Here is a 19,232-nt window from a genome sequence, read left to right as displayed (position 1 = left end):
CCGCGGCCGCGCCGGGAGGTGCGCGTCGGCGGAAGCGCGACGGGCCGGGCGGCGGCGAGAGGGGAGCGAGCCGAATGCCCCGGGCTGTCCCGCCGGGACCGCACCTGCGCCTCTCCGGGCCGCGGCGCACGATGGGCTCCCGCGCGGGCTGAGCCCCGCCGTGACGGGTACGCCGGGGCGGGGGTGCCGCGGGTGTCGGGAGCGCTCGTTCACAGCTCGCTCGCTTCGGGCCTTTGCGGAATAGGAAGGGATGAAATAAGCAGCTGGTCAGGGCCGCGCTGTGGTAAAGGAACCGCAGGCCGATGTTATGGCCGGAAGTGTTAATACAGCGGGTGGAAGTTCTTGAGCAGTCTGTGGTTCTGTTGGTTTAATGTCGCTCTGCTCGCGCTGAGCTCTGAAGTAGAATTGCGTGTCGCGTGTTTTGAGGACGAAGGGCCGTCACGAAGTGAGTTACCCAGATCTGCCCCGCCTGGGTGAAGTTCTGGTTGAGACCAGATGCGATTGAACCAAGCAGCTCTTCTCCCATCTTGGCTGTGCTGTGAATCCCTTTAAAAAGACACTGTTGAAAAAGCTTTTATGGGCTTTCCCTTCGGAGCACGGGGGAAATGGTGCATAGAAGTGATCAACTTCTGAGGGCCCCAGGTCTCTCCAAGTTGAGGCGAAAGAAGACAGCCCAGGCCCTGGCCTCCAGACCACTCCGTAGTTCTGTCGGTGTTGTACGTTTGTTGTCGAGTAAAGCACTTACTGTTGTATCATCTTCATCCACAATAAAGTCTCAGTGAACGCAGGGCCCCCACAAGCCAGCCAACACCATGTACAGGTAGTACTGGGGACAAAAATGGAATCATATCATGATATCTGTTTGGGACAAAATTCGACTGATTTTGGCCAAGGTCGATGGGGCACCTATACATGATCTGGAAAAGGGACATAGATAAATTATATTTGTTTGATAAATAGTCCCGCCTCATGGTCTGGTTGCCCAGTCTTACTGTCCCTAAACTTTTGTAGTTAGATCAGTACATAAAAGTACACGGATCCTTTTTATGTTCCTCTTTGGCTTGAGCAGATTGTATTCTTTCTTTTGCTGATAGTGCTAACTTTATTTACCAACTCTTGATCCTGTTTAATATTTGCTTGGTACTGTCTAAGTAACTATGAGATAAAACAGATTATGCTCTTACAGCTTGTTCCATGCCCCTTGTGCAGAGCAGAATTGTTGCAAGTGGTTAATACCCTTGTCAGGGGCCAAGGAGAACATGAGTTTGGTTTTGTCCTTTACCCCAGACATTTGACTATAAGCCTGAGCCAAGCTCTTGCCACAACTAATGGTTTGTTGATTTGGGTGTAAACTCTGTTGACTCTATTAAAGCAGGAATAAAATACTGTGTTTTAAGGATCAAGACAGAAAAACTCAAATTAATTGCCCTGAGTGGGAGTCCCTTGAGAAACTTGCTCACAAATCTTTTATGCATACTTCAGTTGATTAAATCATAAATGTGAGCTTGCTGCTCTGCACTTAAAAACAAACGTACAAGTTTGTGCTTTTCAGTTAAAATACCAAAGTTAAGTCATGAAAGTATCAGTAAATTTAAGCTCCACTTCATGATTCAGAGGCATCTGAACTGTTTTGCTGGTGCCCTTATCTGTTCTGAGATAGAGTAGAAAAGCCAATTACTGAAATTAATCATTGTCTTTTTGTGATATCCCCAACACTAGTGACAGATGCTGTATTAGGCATATTGGATTGAAGCAAAACATATTCATGTACCTGATCTATTTTTCAGGAGACTTAATCATTGCTGACAGATGGTTCTTGTCAAAAAATGGCTTCTTTTAGTTCAAGTTGTTAGAAAAGACAAAAAAGATTGAATTCAAGAAGTCATTGTAATGAGACAGAACTCTATTGTCAAAGTTAATATGTGAAAATGATAAATGAAGAAGGCATTAATATTACAGAGAGGCTATTACATTAATGGGAACTGTGCACAATTCTGTGGAGATATTGTAAAGGCTTTTAGCCAATGCTTTAAAGTTAACTAACTAAGGTAATACCTTAGTAGATCAAGAAAGCCCCAGAAAAATGTTCAGGGTAAATTAGAAATGTTTTGATTTGTTGGAAAGCTCTGGCAGGATATAGCCTTGAAGCCAGGCTGTACATGACTTTCAGGTGAGTCTCCTGCAGCAAGAAGAAAGCTCAGATGTTGTTTTTTGGTTGGTTTGGGGATTTTTGTGAGGGAAGGGGATTTTTTTTTTCTTGTCAGCTGAGCAGAGAAGCTGGTAATCATGGAGAGAGAATGCGATGAAAATGTTAAACTTACATTGAAGAGTTCTGTGAAGTTAGAAAATTCCTGAAGTAGAAGGACTCTCAACTTTGTAACAATGAGCCTCCAGATGACATGTCTTGTCTAGAGGGTTAGCTTAAAGCTGAAACTGGCATTTTTTACTCCTCCTGCTAGAAAACATCATTAGAATAAATGGTGATAACCATGCAGTTACTGTGCTCCCTCTTCTATTAAAGCTGTGTCTGTACAGTGAGTCAGACTTAATAAAAAGAAGAAGTACTTGCACAACAGTCCTAAACAATACAAATTACTAAGAATATTTTGGCACTTGGAGCAACAAAACTGTTAAGCTTAAATTTGTCCAGGGGAATAGAAACAATGTTCAACCTCAGCTGTCTGGCAGCCAGCGCTCACGGGTGCAACTCTTTCAGCTTCTAATGAAAAAAGCAGTGCAGCTGAAAATGGTGGTTCTATAGGCTGCATCCATTAATAATTTCCTAACAACTGTGCTAATTAGGCCAGTAGTAATCTCTGCATGATGTCTCACCTTCTCTGTGGAGGTTTGCGCTGTGGCGTTGTGGAATGTGCAGGCTGACTGCTCTCCAGTCATGCCGTTCTCCCTGGTGCCTGCCCATTAAAACGGGGGCTGCTTGGTCTGCTGTTACAAGGTGCTTCAGCTTCTCTTGCCTTTTAGGCAGAGTGAAATTGTTGTATTCTGACACTTGACGTTCGCTTTCGGTGTTTCCTCATCCACTGTTGCAATATATTAGCACTGGCAACATACCATAGTGCAATGTTGAGATCGCTCTTCCCAAATCCTTCTATCCACTGTACATCTGGATAACTGCACTTCAGGCCGTCTATTCATGTGGCATGTTGTCAAGTCAGTCTGGTTAGGCTTGTCAAGGATACTAATGCCAAGCAGAAAGGAGTCTGGGATAATGAATCCAGTCTGCCTAACACCAGATGCAATGTGTGGCCTTTATTGCAAATTTATTCTGTTTTCATTTGCTTAACCTTTGTGTTGCCATCTTTGCTCATGCCAAAAAACAGTCTCTCAACATGGAAAACCTCAAACTTCAATCACTTGGAAGCTGTCACTCAAATGAATTGTGATACTGTAAGCATGTCAGGAAAGAGAAGCAAAGCACTTGGATAATCAGTGTCTACTGGGAATATCAGGCCTTCAGATAATTGAATCATGAAATGCCAGAAAGTATCAGCCGGATTAGAGTGTGATATTAGTTACTTTGTTGGCACTTGACCAAGCAATCTGTTCAGACTGGCTACCCAAGAAGTCCCCTAAGAAACTGTAATATGGCAGATGCTGATTTTAATACTTTAGGTTTTTTATCCCTTCATCAGCTTTTGTCTGTGTTTTTAAAATTAGTCGGTCTTGCTGAAGAAATGGCTTGATCCTCAGTTGGGAATTGGCTAGAGGTGCTAGGAAGCAGTAATAAGGCTGTAGGAAAATGGACAAGGAGGTAGAAATTGGGCTGTGTAGGGAACGGGTTTGCTGTACTATTTGGTGTGGCCTTTCATAAGGGCTATGTTTTGATCTTAAGTTTTACTCAGCGCTTAGTCTGAACCATGGCTACAGAATGGATCAAAGAGAGTGTTTTGCACAGACTTTACACCACCTAAAATTTTGGGAAATGTCCAAATGTGAAGAAAAACATTGGCTCTTCATTCTCAAGTTAGTTGTTACTCTTCACCTAGTATTAGGTGATGTGTATGTGGTTATAACAGTATTTTTAATTGATTCATTGTTTCCAGACATACTCAGTTTCAGGAGTATAGAAAAGATTGGAAATTAAAATAGAAAGATTGGAAATTTTCCTGCTTCCTGCCAGGAGAAAGCTGCCTAATCAGGAGGAGAAAGGGGAGTGCTTCTACAGAGATGCTGTTTTACAGTCAGCTCTGGACACATGCAGTTCTAGAGGAGTGCAGAAACCTGAGCAACAGCTAAGAGAGAAAATGAGAGCATGCTGCTTTAGCATCATACTACACTGACTTTAAAATGTATTTATCTCCCTCCCCACAATAATTAGGACTCTGCTTCAGGGAGGCTTTTTTTTTCCCCTGAACCAACTGTATTTTAGTCCATGTTGAATGCAGCTGAACTGATATTGTAAAAAGAATCAGATCATGATGGTACTGGTACAAAGGTCAGTAATTTCACATGTTGGCCATAACATTTAATAAATGGACATTGCTTGTTTCTTTTGGCCCCCAAACTTTCTTATTGCACAGATCAGTAGAGGATTATTGTAAGTACACTAACTTGTCTGGTTTTTCATGACTACAAATCGACTCACATAGAACAAAAATATGTTTGGATCCAGGAGAGGAGGAAGGAATGTATGTCTTCTGTAGCCCATGAAGGCAAACACTCATTTTCATGTGAAATGATGCAAGGGAAGTGATAGCTACGCTCTCCTACAACTTTATCATGGCTGTCTGGGCTAGGTTGAAATAAAATTGAAAGTCCTGAAACCATTTTATTAACTGATTTCCTTCTTGAATACAGTTTAACTCTTCTCTCTTTCCTTTCATCAGAAAAATGAGTGGTGGGTTGGCACCAAGCAAAAGCACAGTGTATGTCTCCAACTTACCCTTTGCTTTGACGAACAATGATCTGTACAGGGTAAGTTTTAAGAGATGCATTGTTTAGATTAAACTTGTTGACAACAATTTTGAGTGTAAAGTCAATACTGATATATGTAAGTTTGTCATGATAAATTTATTATTAGTGAAATGCAGTTGTCTGTTGTTAAATCTTTTTATTTTATTTTATGTTTCAGATATTTTCGAAGTATGGGAAAGTTGTCAAGTAAGTGACCTGATATGGCCTTCTATTTTTGTACCTCTCATTTTAAATATTTTATGTCTTTTCTTCACTTGAAAGTCTTGAGCTTTTTGTAATTTAAGTATGAATGTGGAATATGAATGTATTGAAGTTCTGTTCATTTTTAATGAAGTATAAATTTAATTTAATGACTGGAAGTTCTTGCAGTTATATACATAATACAAGAATATTTGTGTTGGGGACGGGTTTTGCTAACCATTTCTTAAGAGCAAGTAGAATGTTGTTACATACCATCAGTCCTTTCCAAGAAACAGTTGAAACAGGATTCTTCTAGTATTATTCCCCTTTCCTTGAACACATGTGGGGCACAGTGGGTAAGTGTGAAAGTGGGAGCTGCTTCTTATGTGAACTAGATATCACAGTTCCCACAGTTGTAGTGTACAGTTCTCCGTGATTCTAGAGGGACTTGTTATTGTGACTACTTTGTATTTTACTTAAAGCTAGATGTAAGGCTGCATTGATGGCTTTCAATATGTGGGGCATTCATGAACAATTTATGTGAATATCTGCCTCTATGTTCAAATGACAAAAGGAGATGCCACAGTAAGGAACTGACTGATTTGTTTATTTTTTTTTTAATTGATCAGAATAAGGAGACTCAAGTCTTCAGTTTTTAATCCTAAACCAGCAAATACCATCTCTAACTTCTAGCAGCTGTTGCAGTAATCTGTGATATATGGAGTTTCAAAGTTTTTGAAGTCTCAGAAGTGTGTTTCAGGTGACAAATAGCAGGAAAAGCCAATATATCCTGACTATTATGGTTTCAACTCAGTTTGTTCAGTAAGAAATCAGACTTTCTATGGCTCCAAGAAGTTCCTGGCTTTTTAAAGATCTGTCACACTTGATTATTTCTATTCTTGTGTTATTAACTGATACGTTCAATATCCCAATTAGAAGCCTGACAGTCATACCAGGCTTCTATTGGAATTCTTCAAAGAGTAGCTTGGCAAAAAAATTAATAGAATTGTTTTAAGGTCAGTTTTATTGATGCTTGAACTTAATGCATGCACATGGACATGTCTTGTCCAAGAGACTTCAGTAGTAAAACTCTTCTCTAAGCTCAACGTTTTCATGCATGTATTTGGGGAAATTTGAGCTTTCTTTACTGTGTTTTTATTTTATAAACTTTTTACAATGTAGGTCATCTGTTACTTATACAGGCTATGTGGTAGGCCTTCTATATTGAAGTGGGGTTTGGTGGTTTTTGTTACTTCTTAAAATTTTGGCTTGCCTTATGGCTGAACCTTGTTGTGCCTGTGGTGGACATAAGGAGGAGTGTATTCCCTACTTTTTTACATGTACTTTTATTTTTATGTCCTTGTAGACTGACGTTCTGGTTCTCACTGTTGTTGTTTTGTTAGGTTTTTTCAGGGCTAAATACAATTGAGATTAATATTGAAAGAATTGAGGATGTGTGGGTTCCTGCCATACACACCGCCCAGCCGTGTCTTGTAAATCTTTTTTGTCACAGGTTTTTTTTACTGTTTCTAGATTTTCCTGAGCTTCTCAATGTGCTATTGAAGCTGTTGGTTTCAATGTTAGACTGAGGATTTAACTTCGTATGTCATGTGAAATAACACGTGCATCTACGATCCTTGGATTTCAGTTGGAGATATTTGTAGAGCAATACTGCATGTAGTTAGTGTTTCCTATTGTGATCCTGTTTAGCTGATTAGTCCTACACAAACATAGATTTCTCAGTTTGGAGGCAGTTCACACTGTGCTTTTCACCAATAATAGCAATGGTCAGATTACTCCTGAATTTTCCTTTTGCTTCCAGTATGCGTAGTTCCCTCCAGTTAGGTTACTTGTAAATCTAAAGATTATGTTCTCTGTTCTTCAAGTCACCCAAGGGAATTAAGAGTGATGCTGGTCCCAGAAAGACCCCACACACTTTTTTAAACTCATCTCCACTCTACCTCTAAGCATATGGCCATGTTAGCTGCTCCTTTGAATTTCTGTTAGAGCGTTTTTCTTGTTAAATATACTTTAACCCTTTTGCTGTGTAACAAAGCTAAGATCCCACTGAGACCTTTAAGGAAAAAATATCTCTGAAGAAATTATGGTGTATCAATAATGTGGTTATATGTTTCCAGAGTTACCATTATGAAAGACAAAGACACCAGAAAGAGCAAAGGAGTTGCCTTTATTTTGTTTCTGGATAAAGAATCTGCACAAAACTGTTCTCGGGCACTTAATAACAAACAGGTAAATTGTGGAAAGTTTTTGTGGCAGGAGGGTTGGGCTTTCAGTCTCAAAACATTTAACTTTTCTTTCCAATTTTCTGTAGTTGTTTGGAAGAGTAATAAAAGCAAGCATTGCCATTGATAATGGAAGAGCAGCAGAATTCATTCGCAGGCGTAACTACTTTGATAAGTCTAAGTGTTACGAATGTGGGGTGAGTAAAACCAAAAATGTAGAGAAATGGACAAAAGTCGTGGGTTGAGATAAGAACAGCTTAATAATTGGAATACTATTAAATAATAGTAATAGTAGATGGTAATGAGAATGAAAGTAACAAAGAGAAAGAAAACCCAAGAAAGATAAGTGATGCATATGAAAACTGTTGCAATGATAGCCTCCTTTGCTTCAAAATACCTGCTTTTGCTATATCTTTGGAAGTTCATTATTTAGTTGGCAGTAAAATAAATATGGGAAACAACTGTTTTATGTAGAAGTGAGTTCTAAGTTTTAATTAATTCCTGACTTTTCCTGAACATAGTAATGTAGGACATTGAGATTTGGATAGTATTTAATGTCCAAACATTGTTTTATATTCATAACACTTCTTACAGCAAAAATGTCACCTCACTCCTATGTCTTAAATTGTTAATGCTGAGGTTTCTATCTTGTCTTGAATATACACCGTGTGTAGTGTATTGAGTTATTGCAACAGCCAAAGAAACCTACTGTGCTCATAGCTTGTTCTCAGTTTGCAGTTAAGCATGCATATCACCACCAATCTCTTCATTTCCATGGCAGGCCTAGAGAAGAGTTTGTCTTCTGTGTGCTAATTCAGCATTCCATTGATCTTACTAATTGCTTCCATTTTTCCCCCATGAACTTCCCTCACGATATGTTTTAACGTATAGTTGTTTGTAATGGCTTCTGTTAAGCAATATTTCTTTTTCTCCAAGGAAGCAGGACACTTAAGTTATGCTTGTCCTAAAAATATGCTAGGGGAGCGGGAACCACCAAAAAAAAAAGAAAAGAAGAAGAGAAAGAAAATAGTTGAGCCAGAAGAAATGTATGTATATTTAGTTACGTGTTACTACTTTTTTTAGGAAGCTTTTTCATACTAAACACTTTAATTAAGGATCTGTATTTTTTTTCTCCCTCTCTCTGCACAATGAAGTGAGGAGGAAGAAGAAAGCGAAGAGGAAGGAGAAGACCCTGCTCTAGATAGCCTCAGCCAAGCCATAGCTTTTCAGGTACAAAATTGAAGCATGGAATATTTACTTTTTAAATTCAACTCCCTTCTTTAGCTTCTTTTCAAAAGCTGTGCTATACATGCATAGGTCTGTCTGCTCTATAGCACTCAGCAGGCTCTGGTTTGGTAGCAGCAGTTGGTAGTTATAGTTGGCTTCTTTACATTGCAGTCATGTTCAGTGGAATTTTGTTTGGGTTTTTTGCTCTTTCACTGTTGCTGTATTTGTGTGTTGCAGCCTTTTCTTTCCTTCAAGCTCCTTTGCTATTTGCTTCTGTCATCTCTGCTGTGATGCTCTGCTAGGTTTTTGCCCACAAATCCTTCTTTGCTTTGTTAACTGAGGAGACAGAAAAACAGTCATGTATAAGTGACCGGACACATCCTCTGCACTCACTAGAATGTCCTTGAACATTTATTACTGGGGCACTTTCTTTGCCTAATACAGACCATCACATTCTCTAATAGACCTCATCTCCCAAAACATATTGAATGCATATCTTGTTATGTAACTAGATTATCTGTATTACTGTCTCTATTACTTCTTTATCTGTACACTCTTTTGCTTCACTACACAAAACAATCCTGACCTGATATTCAAATTTCTTGGCTCCCTGGTCAACAGTTGTCCCCTGTCTGCCTGTCCCTCCAAAAAAAACCCTCAAAAGTTAATAACTTTGTTCTGACTATTACTGTAAGGAGTGCAGAACTTTTTACATGTTGTAGTCCAAAAAAATTATTCAAATATGCACAATTTTCCTCCCTTTCCCCAAAAACTCCACAATTGGAAATAAAACCTATAAAGCCAGGAAACATTCTCATGTCTATCACCATCCAAGGATTTTAACTGGTAAAAATAGGAAGCTTCTATTTAAACTATTAGTTGAATAACCTTCAGAAATAATCCCCAAAGGCACTCATTATCTGAATGAATGACTGCAAGGGACAACAGATAGAAGACTTACTAGTGGAACAAAGCCGATTCAATAACATCAGTTTAAAACATGAGGCATTCTTTGCTTTAGATCTCAGCTGCTCTATATTTTTGGAAGTTTGCCATGGGCAAAATTCCTCTTTTTGAGAATACAGGATAGTCCAGGCGGCCTGCTGTGGTGTAGAAGACAGCTTGCATGTGAGAAATACTTTCAGAAACGTTTCCTAGTGCTTTGATCACACAGTATACCTGGAAATAAACCCTTGTAATTCTCTTAACTTATTTAATAATTCAGTGCATATTGATAATTAGCGTTATTATTTGTAATGCACCTTAATTTTTCTTAATCCCAGTTAATACTTTTCCTTCCTTCATTATAGCAAGCCAAAATTGAGGAGGAACAACAAAGATGGACCCAGACCGCAGGGGAATCTTCAATTTCAGATGATTCAAAACGTCCACGGATTAAGAAAAGCGCTTATTTCAGTGATGAGGAAGAACTTAGTGACTGAACTAATACTGTTCTAAATGCATATATAAGATATATATAGTGTGCATTTTGTAAAGTGCTACAAAGTGATCTGTAATACAGGTGTGTTTTGGTGTTGAAGACACTGAAAATCATGTTTTATTTTTATTCTGTCTCCTGACTCTCTCATCTTTTTATATCTGTGTCTCAATACCTTACCTTTCAAGGCAATTTTTTAAGAAAATGATGTGATTGTACACTTAAATCCAGAAAAGTGTGAGAATGCAACCTGCAGTGTTAGTGTCTCGACCCAAGTCCTAGCAGTGAAGGGTTTCATGAGAGAATTTCCCAAGGCTTTTTTCCTAAGAGGAGTTCCTCTTAGGATGATTGTTAGCACCACTGATGCTTTATGTATTGGTCTGTTTGAAAGCAGTGCTTTAGTAGTACTTAAGTACAATATGAATCTTGCACTAGTTCCTCTGCATAGGGTTGAATTTCAGCTTTAAGCATTGTCTTTTAACTCTTCATGCAATAATATAATAAATTAGGTCACTGTTTCTCCTGACTGCAGTTTGAGTGGCTAACAAGGGTTATCCACAGGGTTTTAAATAGGCTCGTACCTAACCTGGATCACAGTCGTGTGTGGATCTAACCTGCATCACAGCCATCTGAACCTGTCGGCAAAATTCAAAAGGCATAGTTTCCTTTGCCTAAAAATCAGCTTTCATGTATACTTGGAACTGTCATGGTCTCTTAGCAAAGTGTGTTGCCACCTATTCTGCACATAAAGCAGTTCAGACTTTTTCTGTCCTTAGACCTCTCTAGGGTTCTAGGCATGTTCTCCTGTAACTGTGATCATTCCCAAGACCACAGACATGTTGTTTTTGTGGTACCCATTTTATATTGGTGTGTAGTCTAAACCCTTCACTTTTAGGAAGCACAATATAAAATACATCCACAATTTCACACTTGGAAGAAGAGACAAGCTGGCCCCTTTCTATTTTCAGTTCTTCCTGTTTGCTCATCAGGACTTGATTTTCTTCCAAATATAGAAAATGTAAATCCAAATATACCATTATGTATTCTTAATTAATACCAATTTACATTCAAATATATAACTGGGTGCAAAGCAAAGAAACACAGACGCACACACACACACTCTCTAAGCTAATATAAAGTAGTGACATTCAGAAGGTCATTGTGGTGCCTTCTGTTGCTCCTTAAACAGAAGAATTCAGAAACGAGAATGAAGTAATACAAGTTTTTTCTGTGCAAGCTACTCAAGTCACCAGAATAGGAAGGAGTATTGGGCTCTAGATACAGGAAGGTCTTGGACTCAGTAATCCAAGGAATGTTTTTAAGACTGACTTTGACTTTTAGCAAAAGTACTATATATTAAATCCGAAGCTTCCTTTACTGAATGTTGGGAAGATCTCTTAGTGCTGAATAACTGAGAGCTAAACTGCCAGGCATAACTTTTTGTTAATAAATGCAAATCACTCTACATCATGTGTGCAATTATGAAGCTTGAGGTGTTCTAAACACTACTAAGGAAGCAAATAATGCTGCCATCATGTTTTTCTTCAAATGTTAGGTTAGGGCTCAATGGGAGTCCAAAAAAAAAAAAAAAAAAGAGCAAAACAAACAAAAAGATTATGCCACTACTTAAAATCAGGATTTGTCTTCTTCTCAAATACCATATTCAATGCTGGTTTTAAAAAAAGATAGAAAACTAAAATATGACAAGAGGACCAGTTCGACATTGTCGATGACTTTGGTTTGGAAATATTTGATAGCTTCCAAGAATTAAGATTTCAATGGAGTGATTAGACAGCAAGCTTCAAACTTTTATTTCATTACACCGTGTAATGTACTAGTGGAACTCACTGCCATGAGACTTTTTTCAGGGTTGTGGGGTCAAAAGGATTAGACTTACATGTGGAACACAGTATTTTAAAATGTTAAAGTTTCCACTCAGAAATATCTTCAAATAAAAAACAAAACTGACTATTGTTCTGACCTAATACAGTACTTTTTTCCAGAGTTCCAGTAGCTGAAGCATGTTGATATATCTTTCTAGTCTGCTGCTTCTGCCTCACTGCTTTCCCCATAGGATTTGCTTTTGTCGGCATGAAGCAGTAGCTCAGTCCAGACTGTTACAACTGACGCAGTGTTGTTCCTCCATGCTCTTTTGTTCCAAGTATAAAGTCACTTGAGGTAGGTGACATTGGAAAAAAAAAAACATAAAAATGAGTCTGCTTCTGTGCAGAAGCAGCATCTAGAATTCTTTACCTTAAATCATCTTCCTTTAACAGTTTTCTTAATTCTGAACTTCTCTTGATTAGCAGCGTGTCTAGTTTTTGTCTTAGAAGGATGCACCTAATGCCTAAAACACAGTCTAAGGGGACTTTCAGGAATAGGATTTTTGCACTTGGCTTCCTGAATCATTTTAAGTTTCAGTTCTTTGTTGGGAAGAAAACAAAGCATTTCTAGGTGAGAAATTCTGAACACTAGCATTAGATAACCATTACATTTGATAGCATAAGTACCTGTTCTGCTTGCTTGAATATAAAGTTGTTTTCTGCAGCACCCCCAATACAACTGCCTCATCCTGAAAAAAGTTAAGGCCAAAATTTGTCAATAAAGTCTCTATGACTTTCAGCATGGAGGGATTTGCTCCCGTTCATGCCTACCCTTGCCTACTCTAATCAGCATGGCTTCAGGTTTCCACCTGAATTCCATCAGTGCTGAGGAGCAAGGGAGAGTCTTCCCTCCCTTGTGTACAAAGCTCCTAATTTAGATCAGGCCAAGAGGGTTCAATTAGTGTGCAAAGTTCAAGCAAGGCAGTGGTGCTTTTGTCAGTTTGGTATCATAAAGCACTCATTGTGGAAGCAGGAAACAGTGTGGGTGGCTCTATGGCTCTGGGCCAGACAGGTGAGACTGTGTAGCCTTGTTATTAAAAGAGAACAGAAAATGCCTTGTAGAACACCTTCCTGTTATTGTTAGAAAAACCACGGAGTTTTCTTCTGAGGGATTCCTGTGCAGCTTGTGTGTTGGTTTAGGGTTATTTCTAATACTTTGAGGACCTACCTTAGGCTTGCAAGCTGAATTCTAGTTTTAGAGTACAAATAATATGGCTCTGATTATAGAGAAAATTACTCTAAGTGGCAGACTTTGTTTTTTTTAAAATAACGTCAAAAACTTGTGTCTTTCTGCAAATACCCACTTACTAGATTTTGTCTTTCATATTTTCAAAACAGCTTGAAAATTGTAAAAATGTGTTCTGGGTCATAGGACCTCTTGTCTATTGAAATGGCTAACACAGTAGTGTCTAAAAAATCACTAGGAGATGCCTTTTATCTGTCCTTGGGGAAGAAGGGATATGGAAGTAGGATAAGGATGATTAGCTTAATTGATTATAAATGGTATTACTCATACTGTGCCTGTGCAGCACTTGTTAAAACCATTGCAGCTATGAGACACAGGAGTAATTTTAGTCCATGTTTAGCAGGCTCCCACTATGTTTTTGGCATATTCAGGTTACTACTCTCAGCAGAGCAATAGAAGGGACTGTAAATATAAAGAACTATATGTAGCTAAATAGGTGATGTCTGGAAGAAATTGTAAACACTATCTTTGGCTTCTGGGTCACTGTGTTCTCTGGGATAGCCCTTCTTTAATATGCAGAGATGACTGTAGCATCTGGGAAGGTGAGCTGTGCAGTCTGTTTAGCTGTAGTCTTCTGAGACAAAATATAATAAATGCCGTTTTAAAATATCACAGTTTACATCTAGCTTTTCTAAGCAATTTAATAAGTGCTACTATGAACAGTAGATAGATAGAAAGTAGATATAGAATGTTTCTGTTCTATTTTGCATCTGCAGTGTCAGTATGATGATATATTCCATCACTCTTCTGCTATTGCTCTTCTATAAAAATATTTCAAATAATACTCTTCCAAATGTGCTATCTTCAAATAACTGGTATTAGATAACTGATTGCTTCTTTTTAGTATAGATTACAAGACCATTTTTAGGTGTCCTTAAAATGTTCATACTCAGCAGCTTTGTTTATCTTACAGATCTTAACAGGGTGAGGGTTTTTTCCCATAGCTGTTGAACGCAATATTAAAAATTACTACGCTGTTCCTTCTTTAGAGAAAAAGGTGTAAAGTGGAGGATTTAATCATTCTTAATGTAGATGACCTTGTTTCTTGTATCTATCCTGGTATCTTTAAAACATATCCTGGAAGGAATAAGGCGAGGAGATTATCCATGTAAAGAAAGCAGTATTTTTTAAGTTGAAGAATTGTACAGGTTTGAGAAACAACATTCCATCACTGTCAGGCTAACCCTGACCCTGCTGTGCACTCAGACAAGATGTGTGCTTATGCATGCATTTAATGGATGTGACAGGTAATGTAGCAACTAAAAGAGTTGCAGAAATTGTGGCAGTAGAATGTGATAAAAGCGTGTGAAACATTTAACCAACCCAGTTAGGCAATGTAGGTCGCAGTGGCTTGAAGAAGTTACTAATATGTGAAGTTTCCTGTCTGATTAATAGGATGCTCCAAAAAATCAAAAGCAGCTCTGAGGTTTTAAGTTCATGAGAGGCAACGGCCATGAGCCTACATCAAGATGAGCTGATCCATGAAAATTCAGTTTTATCAATATCCTGTTAAAGAGAGTTAGAAGGCATCCAAATTTAGGTACTGCATCAAGCACTGTGTAGTGCAGCAAAAACTGTCACTTGATTGCATACTGCTTATGTAGAGGCAGAGGATGTAGATGTGTTCTGTTCAAAGAACACATGTGGCTATGGAAGCAGGAGAGACCCAAAATAGAACCAAAAGGGATATTAAGGATTCTGTGGGTATCTTGTGAAGTCCCAAGGCACTGAATTGTATTTTTAGAGTGGGATAGAACTGCTTGTACTATGTTTGCTTAATTGAAGAATGAGTGTCTTATAGCTGAATATTATGAACCTTTTGGTAGTACAAGTTTGTTCTGATGTTCAAATGCTCAAGAAAGGAGGAGAAACTAAAGGAGGATACAGTTCTACAAAAGACCTCACTTGAGATGTATTTGATGTGTGAATTTGATTAGGTGGCAAAGAGCCATCTGCCCATGAAGCCTGAAGCCTTGAGGGTGCATATAAAATGAAACGACTGAGCAGCATATGGCAGTTAGGAAAGATGAGAACATGCAGTACTTGGATGTGATGCTTTTGAGTTCATGAACCATGTATCTGGAATGAATGATTGTAGTCCTTGAAATTATGCTCTTTCCAAGAAAGTTTTTGAAAATTCATCAGCTAGGTTTATTTTCATCTGCTGCAGCATAACATTTTTAAGGAGTGTTTTTACTGTGGGAGGCTTTTCGCAGGAAAAGCTTAACCGAGAAAACTTGGTTAATTAAAATCTGGAACACAGTTCTGTAGCTAGGGTGGATTGTCTGTGAGTCCCATGCCTGTGGCATCCCAGGGAATGCAAGGCCCCAGGGCCTTACTCATGTTCATATCTAATTTAGCTGAAGCTGCTGGAGAATGTCCAGAATCCTCTCCATTAGCTGCAAAACTAGGTCAAGACCATGATAAAGTACTTGAGTTCAGGACAAAGTAGCCCTTGCAAAACTTTCACCTTTTTTTCACTCCTGTGTTATTTGTGCTAGGATGGTGGACTTTGTACTGTATTGCACACCTTTGAAATGGGAAAGCGGTTGACGGGAAGGTACTCGGCTCTCTTGATCTGAGTGTGGTAGGAGCACTGCACACAGATTACTCTGCACCTTTAAGGAAGGGGCGAGGAGTAATTATTATAACAGCATTCTCTGGATGCAATTTCACTGCTTCCAGGGGCTGGGAGCCAGTGGAGGAGGGAAGGAGGCAGGCAGGGCAAAGAAGGGGTAAGCCAAATATCCATCCAGAATAAGTGTATATCAGTTATACTAAACATTTTCGGGTTTCCTTCTACAGATCCTCTTCTTCACTGTACTTTAGATCAGAGTTTATGTAGATTAAATGTATGTGGTTGTCTGGAGTACGCAAATGTAGTAAGTCTAACTCCACAGACTTCATTTCAGTCACATAGAAGTATAACATGGATTATATTAATGCAGATGAGGTTTGCTACATCTTCATGTTGTCATCATGCTTTAACTGGCTTTTCTTGGGGCACGATGATACCTGTTAGAAGAACTATTTTTTGTAAACTTTCTACCTAGGTAGATTCTGACATGAGAGACTTGAATGCAGACAGCACAGTGGATTTGTGGAATCTATTCTGGGTAGGAAAGGAAGGAGAGATTCAGAAGTGAGAAGAAAACAAATAAGAAAAATGGCAGGTGAGACTGAGAATTTTGGTATAGCAGAGTTCAGCATCAGAATAAGGGACAGAATGGAGCAAAATGGGTTTATGAAAATAAACACACACACCAACACACATCTATAGCATTTATATTTAGACTTCACAGCAATATGGTAAAGATGGATGCAGCTCAGCATTTTTTTGAAAAATAAGGTCACAAATGACTTGCCAGTCTATCCTTTGTGTCAATGTTCAAGAGTGCTTTAGCCAATAACTAACTTAAAAGATCTAATGATGTATCTGATAACTGGTGCCTCTTGAACTCACTTCACTGATGTCCTGTTCCTCCTTCCCTCAGGGGATTGTACTATTCAGAGCTTTGTTCAGTTTTTCCAGCTGTTGGGATGACAAAGTCCTCCTGTCTCTCTTCACCATTGTTATGATTTATGCTGAGGGTTTTTTCCTTTTTCATAACATGCTATTGGTGATTCTGCCAATAATGAATATTCCCTCCCTAGATTTCTGATTCTCAGATGTATAGATTTCTGCTCTGTGGTTTTTTATGTGTGATATCCAGTCTGCAGATCAGCATCAGGATGTCTCATTGTAACTATACTTTACCTGCAAGAGGCTTTTTTAAAAAAAACATTGCTTTCCAGCTATGCTCTTCATTTAGTTATGCTGTCCAATTACTTTTCCACTTTTATTGTCATTGACTAAATTTAGTGTTTAAATAAAGGCCTAGGTTTCCAACTGCAGGAGACTTTACTCATTCAGATTTTTCCTTCAGTAAGCTGCTTGTAAAGTGAGTGGTTCAGTTATCTTCTGTCTTACTTAGCCCATCTATTTTTTCAATTAATCAGAAAAATATAAAATGTTTAAAAATGGAAACAACCCTAGCAAGCTGAAGTGAACAACTAATAATAAAAGTTTGTCTTATGTTCTGTTCTAAACCTACTTGTATTAATAATGAGTAGGGCACAAGAAGTTAATTCTAAAATCAGCTGACTGGGAACTTTCCTGACATCTCTGTTTCTCTTTCTTCTTGCAATGTATTTGGTGTAGTTCCTTCACATAATATGAATGAGTTAAATTGAATTCACTGATATTATTAAAATTTACATGGTCTTTACTAAATTAATTGTAGCAAAACCAGCAATGAATCACACAGGTTAATGTTTGCTGCTGTGTTTGTTGACAGATATATCATACTTAGGCTTCAGCTGATGAGAGAGGCCAAGAAACTCTATTTCAAATGTCTAGACCTATTCCTTTAGAGAATACTCAAGTATGAGTTTCATACGTGCCTCCAGTCTGAGTGATAAGTGCATTATTCATTGATAACTGGTTTTAAAATATGTATTTTGTGCCACGGTATTATGATAGGCAGTATTTTTTATGTTGCTATCTTAAAAGGCTTATTAGATGTTCCATTATTTTTTTATTTCTTTTTTCCCTCCTCCTTTTTAAGGGTTTCAGAGTTTACTGTGGGAATCTGCTGATGTTTGGCAGAAAATACCTTAGAATCATATCTTCATTTCTAAAAGAGAAAGCAGTGTGCAGAGGAATCTCTGTAATATTTGTACATGACTTCAAATATACTGTCTTAAGCTTATGCATTTCATCTATTGTACTGCAATTCACTTAGAAACAAAAATAAGCTCAATGTCCCTTTTCATAAAAACAAGCTAACCAGCAGATGGTTATTCTGTATTTTGATTTATATTTCTATAGATCTATAGTAAGGATGTTTCCCAAATGTTCCTAGCACTACTACTGCTGAATAGTGGTTTAGGGAAAATGTATTTCAACTCAAATTCCTGTTACTGTAGGGAACTGAGAAACTAGGAGGAGCCTTAGTAGACTCTTACCATTTACATGGCATGAATAATTCGTTAAGAAACAGGAAAGTCATATGAAGCAAAGAAGCCACCTTGCTGAGGAGAAATGCCAGACAGCCAGTCATTCACTCTTACTGGTTTCCCAGCCTACTTGTCTCATCCAGAGACAGTGGCTCATGTTTCACTTAGTAAAATTGTCACTGATACCATTACTTTTCAAATAGAGTCACAACAGAGCTGAAGCTGTGAGAAGTCAGAAGTTGGAGCTCGTGGGAAGTAGTCAAAAACAAAACAGGCAGTTCTTCAAAAAGGCGGTGATAAAGGCACCATTGCAAACTACTTCAAAGTGGAATAAAAGCAGGAGTGAGCTAAGAGCCCAACTTATGAAATCTTCAACAATGGTTAAAAAAAAGTGGGGGAACCTTGACCAGTTTGCTAAGTGTAATTAGCACAAGAATACAGAGGCAAAATCAAAAGATCAGCCAATCAAATGAGAAACAATGATATGTGTTGTACAAATATCGAAAAACAAGGAATATGTTCATAGGGTAAAGCCAGGGAGCAAGTTGATCCACGCTTGAACAGAGAGGAGTCTTCAATGCAGCAGCTGGAAAGGCAGAGGTGTTTCGTCCTTGGCAGAATGGGCCTTCACTTTCAAAGCCAATTGCAATGCTGGTAACAACCCATCAGAGTGCAAGCTACAGCTGGGAAACAAAGGGGTAGGGAATGTTTCAGTTGGTTAGATGTTGTAAAGATGTTGGGCCTTTCAGAGTACATAGAGAACCCAGGCAATTTTAGGAGCTGTCTTTGAGAATTTGCATTTACAAGTATACATTCAGACTCTGGTTTTAAAAAGTAGGAGCTGAGGAATTTCAGACCCATGGTTTAAAAAAAAAAAAAAATCCAGAAACAAAATTATTAAGCAAAGAGGTGAGATGTAAAACAAAATCAGTATAGACTCTAATCAATCTAATGTCTTTCTGCACAAGGGTGTAGATCTTGCATGTAAAAGAGAGGTGGTAGATGTTGTTTATCTTGACTTCATTGACATTTGTGCTATTGTGACATAGTAACAATATGGTATAAATGCTACTACTGCAACCAAA

The 19,232-nt window shown here is 38.4% G+C and overlaps 1 protein-coding gene across 1 annotated transcript; it reads left to right on the top strand.

Moving 5' to 3' along the window:
• The first annotated feature begins 20 nt into the window (after positions 1 to 20).
• On the top strand, positions 21 to 17,043 carry ZCRB1 (zinc finger CCHC-type and RNA binding motif containing 1). Its single transcript, XM_039570395.1, has 8 exons — positions 21 to 167; positions 4,845 to 4,932; positions 5,090 to 5,118; positions 7,251 to 7,362; positions 7,445 to 7,552; positions 8,292 to 8,401; positions 8,510 to 8,585; positions 9,893 to 17,043. The coding sequence occupies exons 2-8, from the start codon at positions 4,849 to 4,851 to the stop codon at positions 10,022 to 10,024; spliced, it is 651 nt and encodes a 216-aa protein (XP_039426329.1). The 5' UTR covers positions 21 to 167; positions 4,845 to 4,848; the 3' UTR covers positions 10,025 to 17,043.
• Positions 17,044 to 19,232: the final 2,189 nt, after the last annotated feature.

Source organism: Corvus cornix, chromosome 1A (genome assembly GCF_000738735.6).
Source record: "Corvus cornix cornix isolate S_Up_H32 chromosome 1A, ASM73873v5, whole genome shotgun sequence".
NCBI classification, from domain to species: Eukaryota; Metazoa; Chordata; class Aves; order Passeriformes; family Corvidae; genus Corvus; species Corvus cornix.
Note: the sequence above shows the minus strand (reverse complement) of the source record. Positions and strands in the feature narration are given on the sequence as shown.

Coding starts and splice junctions, on each gene's coding strand:
- ZCRB1 (XM_039570395.1), top strand. CDS start 4,849: ATGAGTGGTGGGTTGGCACCAAGCAAAAGCACAGTGTATGTCTCCAAC. Junction 7,553..8,291: donor CTAAGTGTTACGAATGTGGG/GTGAGTAAAACC, acceptor TTTTTCTCCAAG/GAAGCAGGACACTTAAGTTA. Junction 8,586..9,892: donor GCCAAGCCATAGCTTTTCAG/GTACAAAATTGA, acceptor CCTTCATTATAG/CAAGCCAAAATTGAGGAGGA.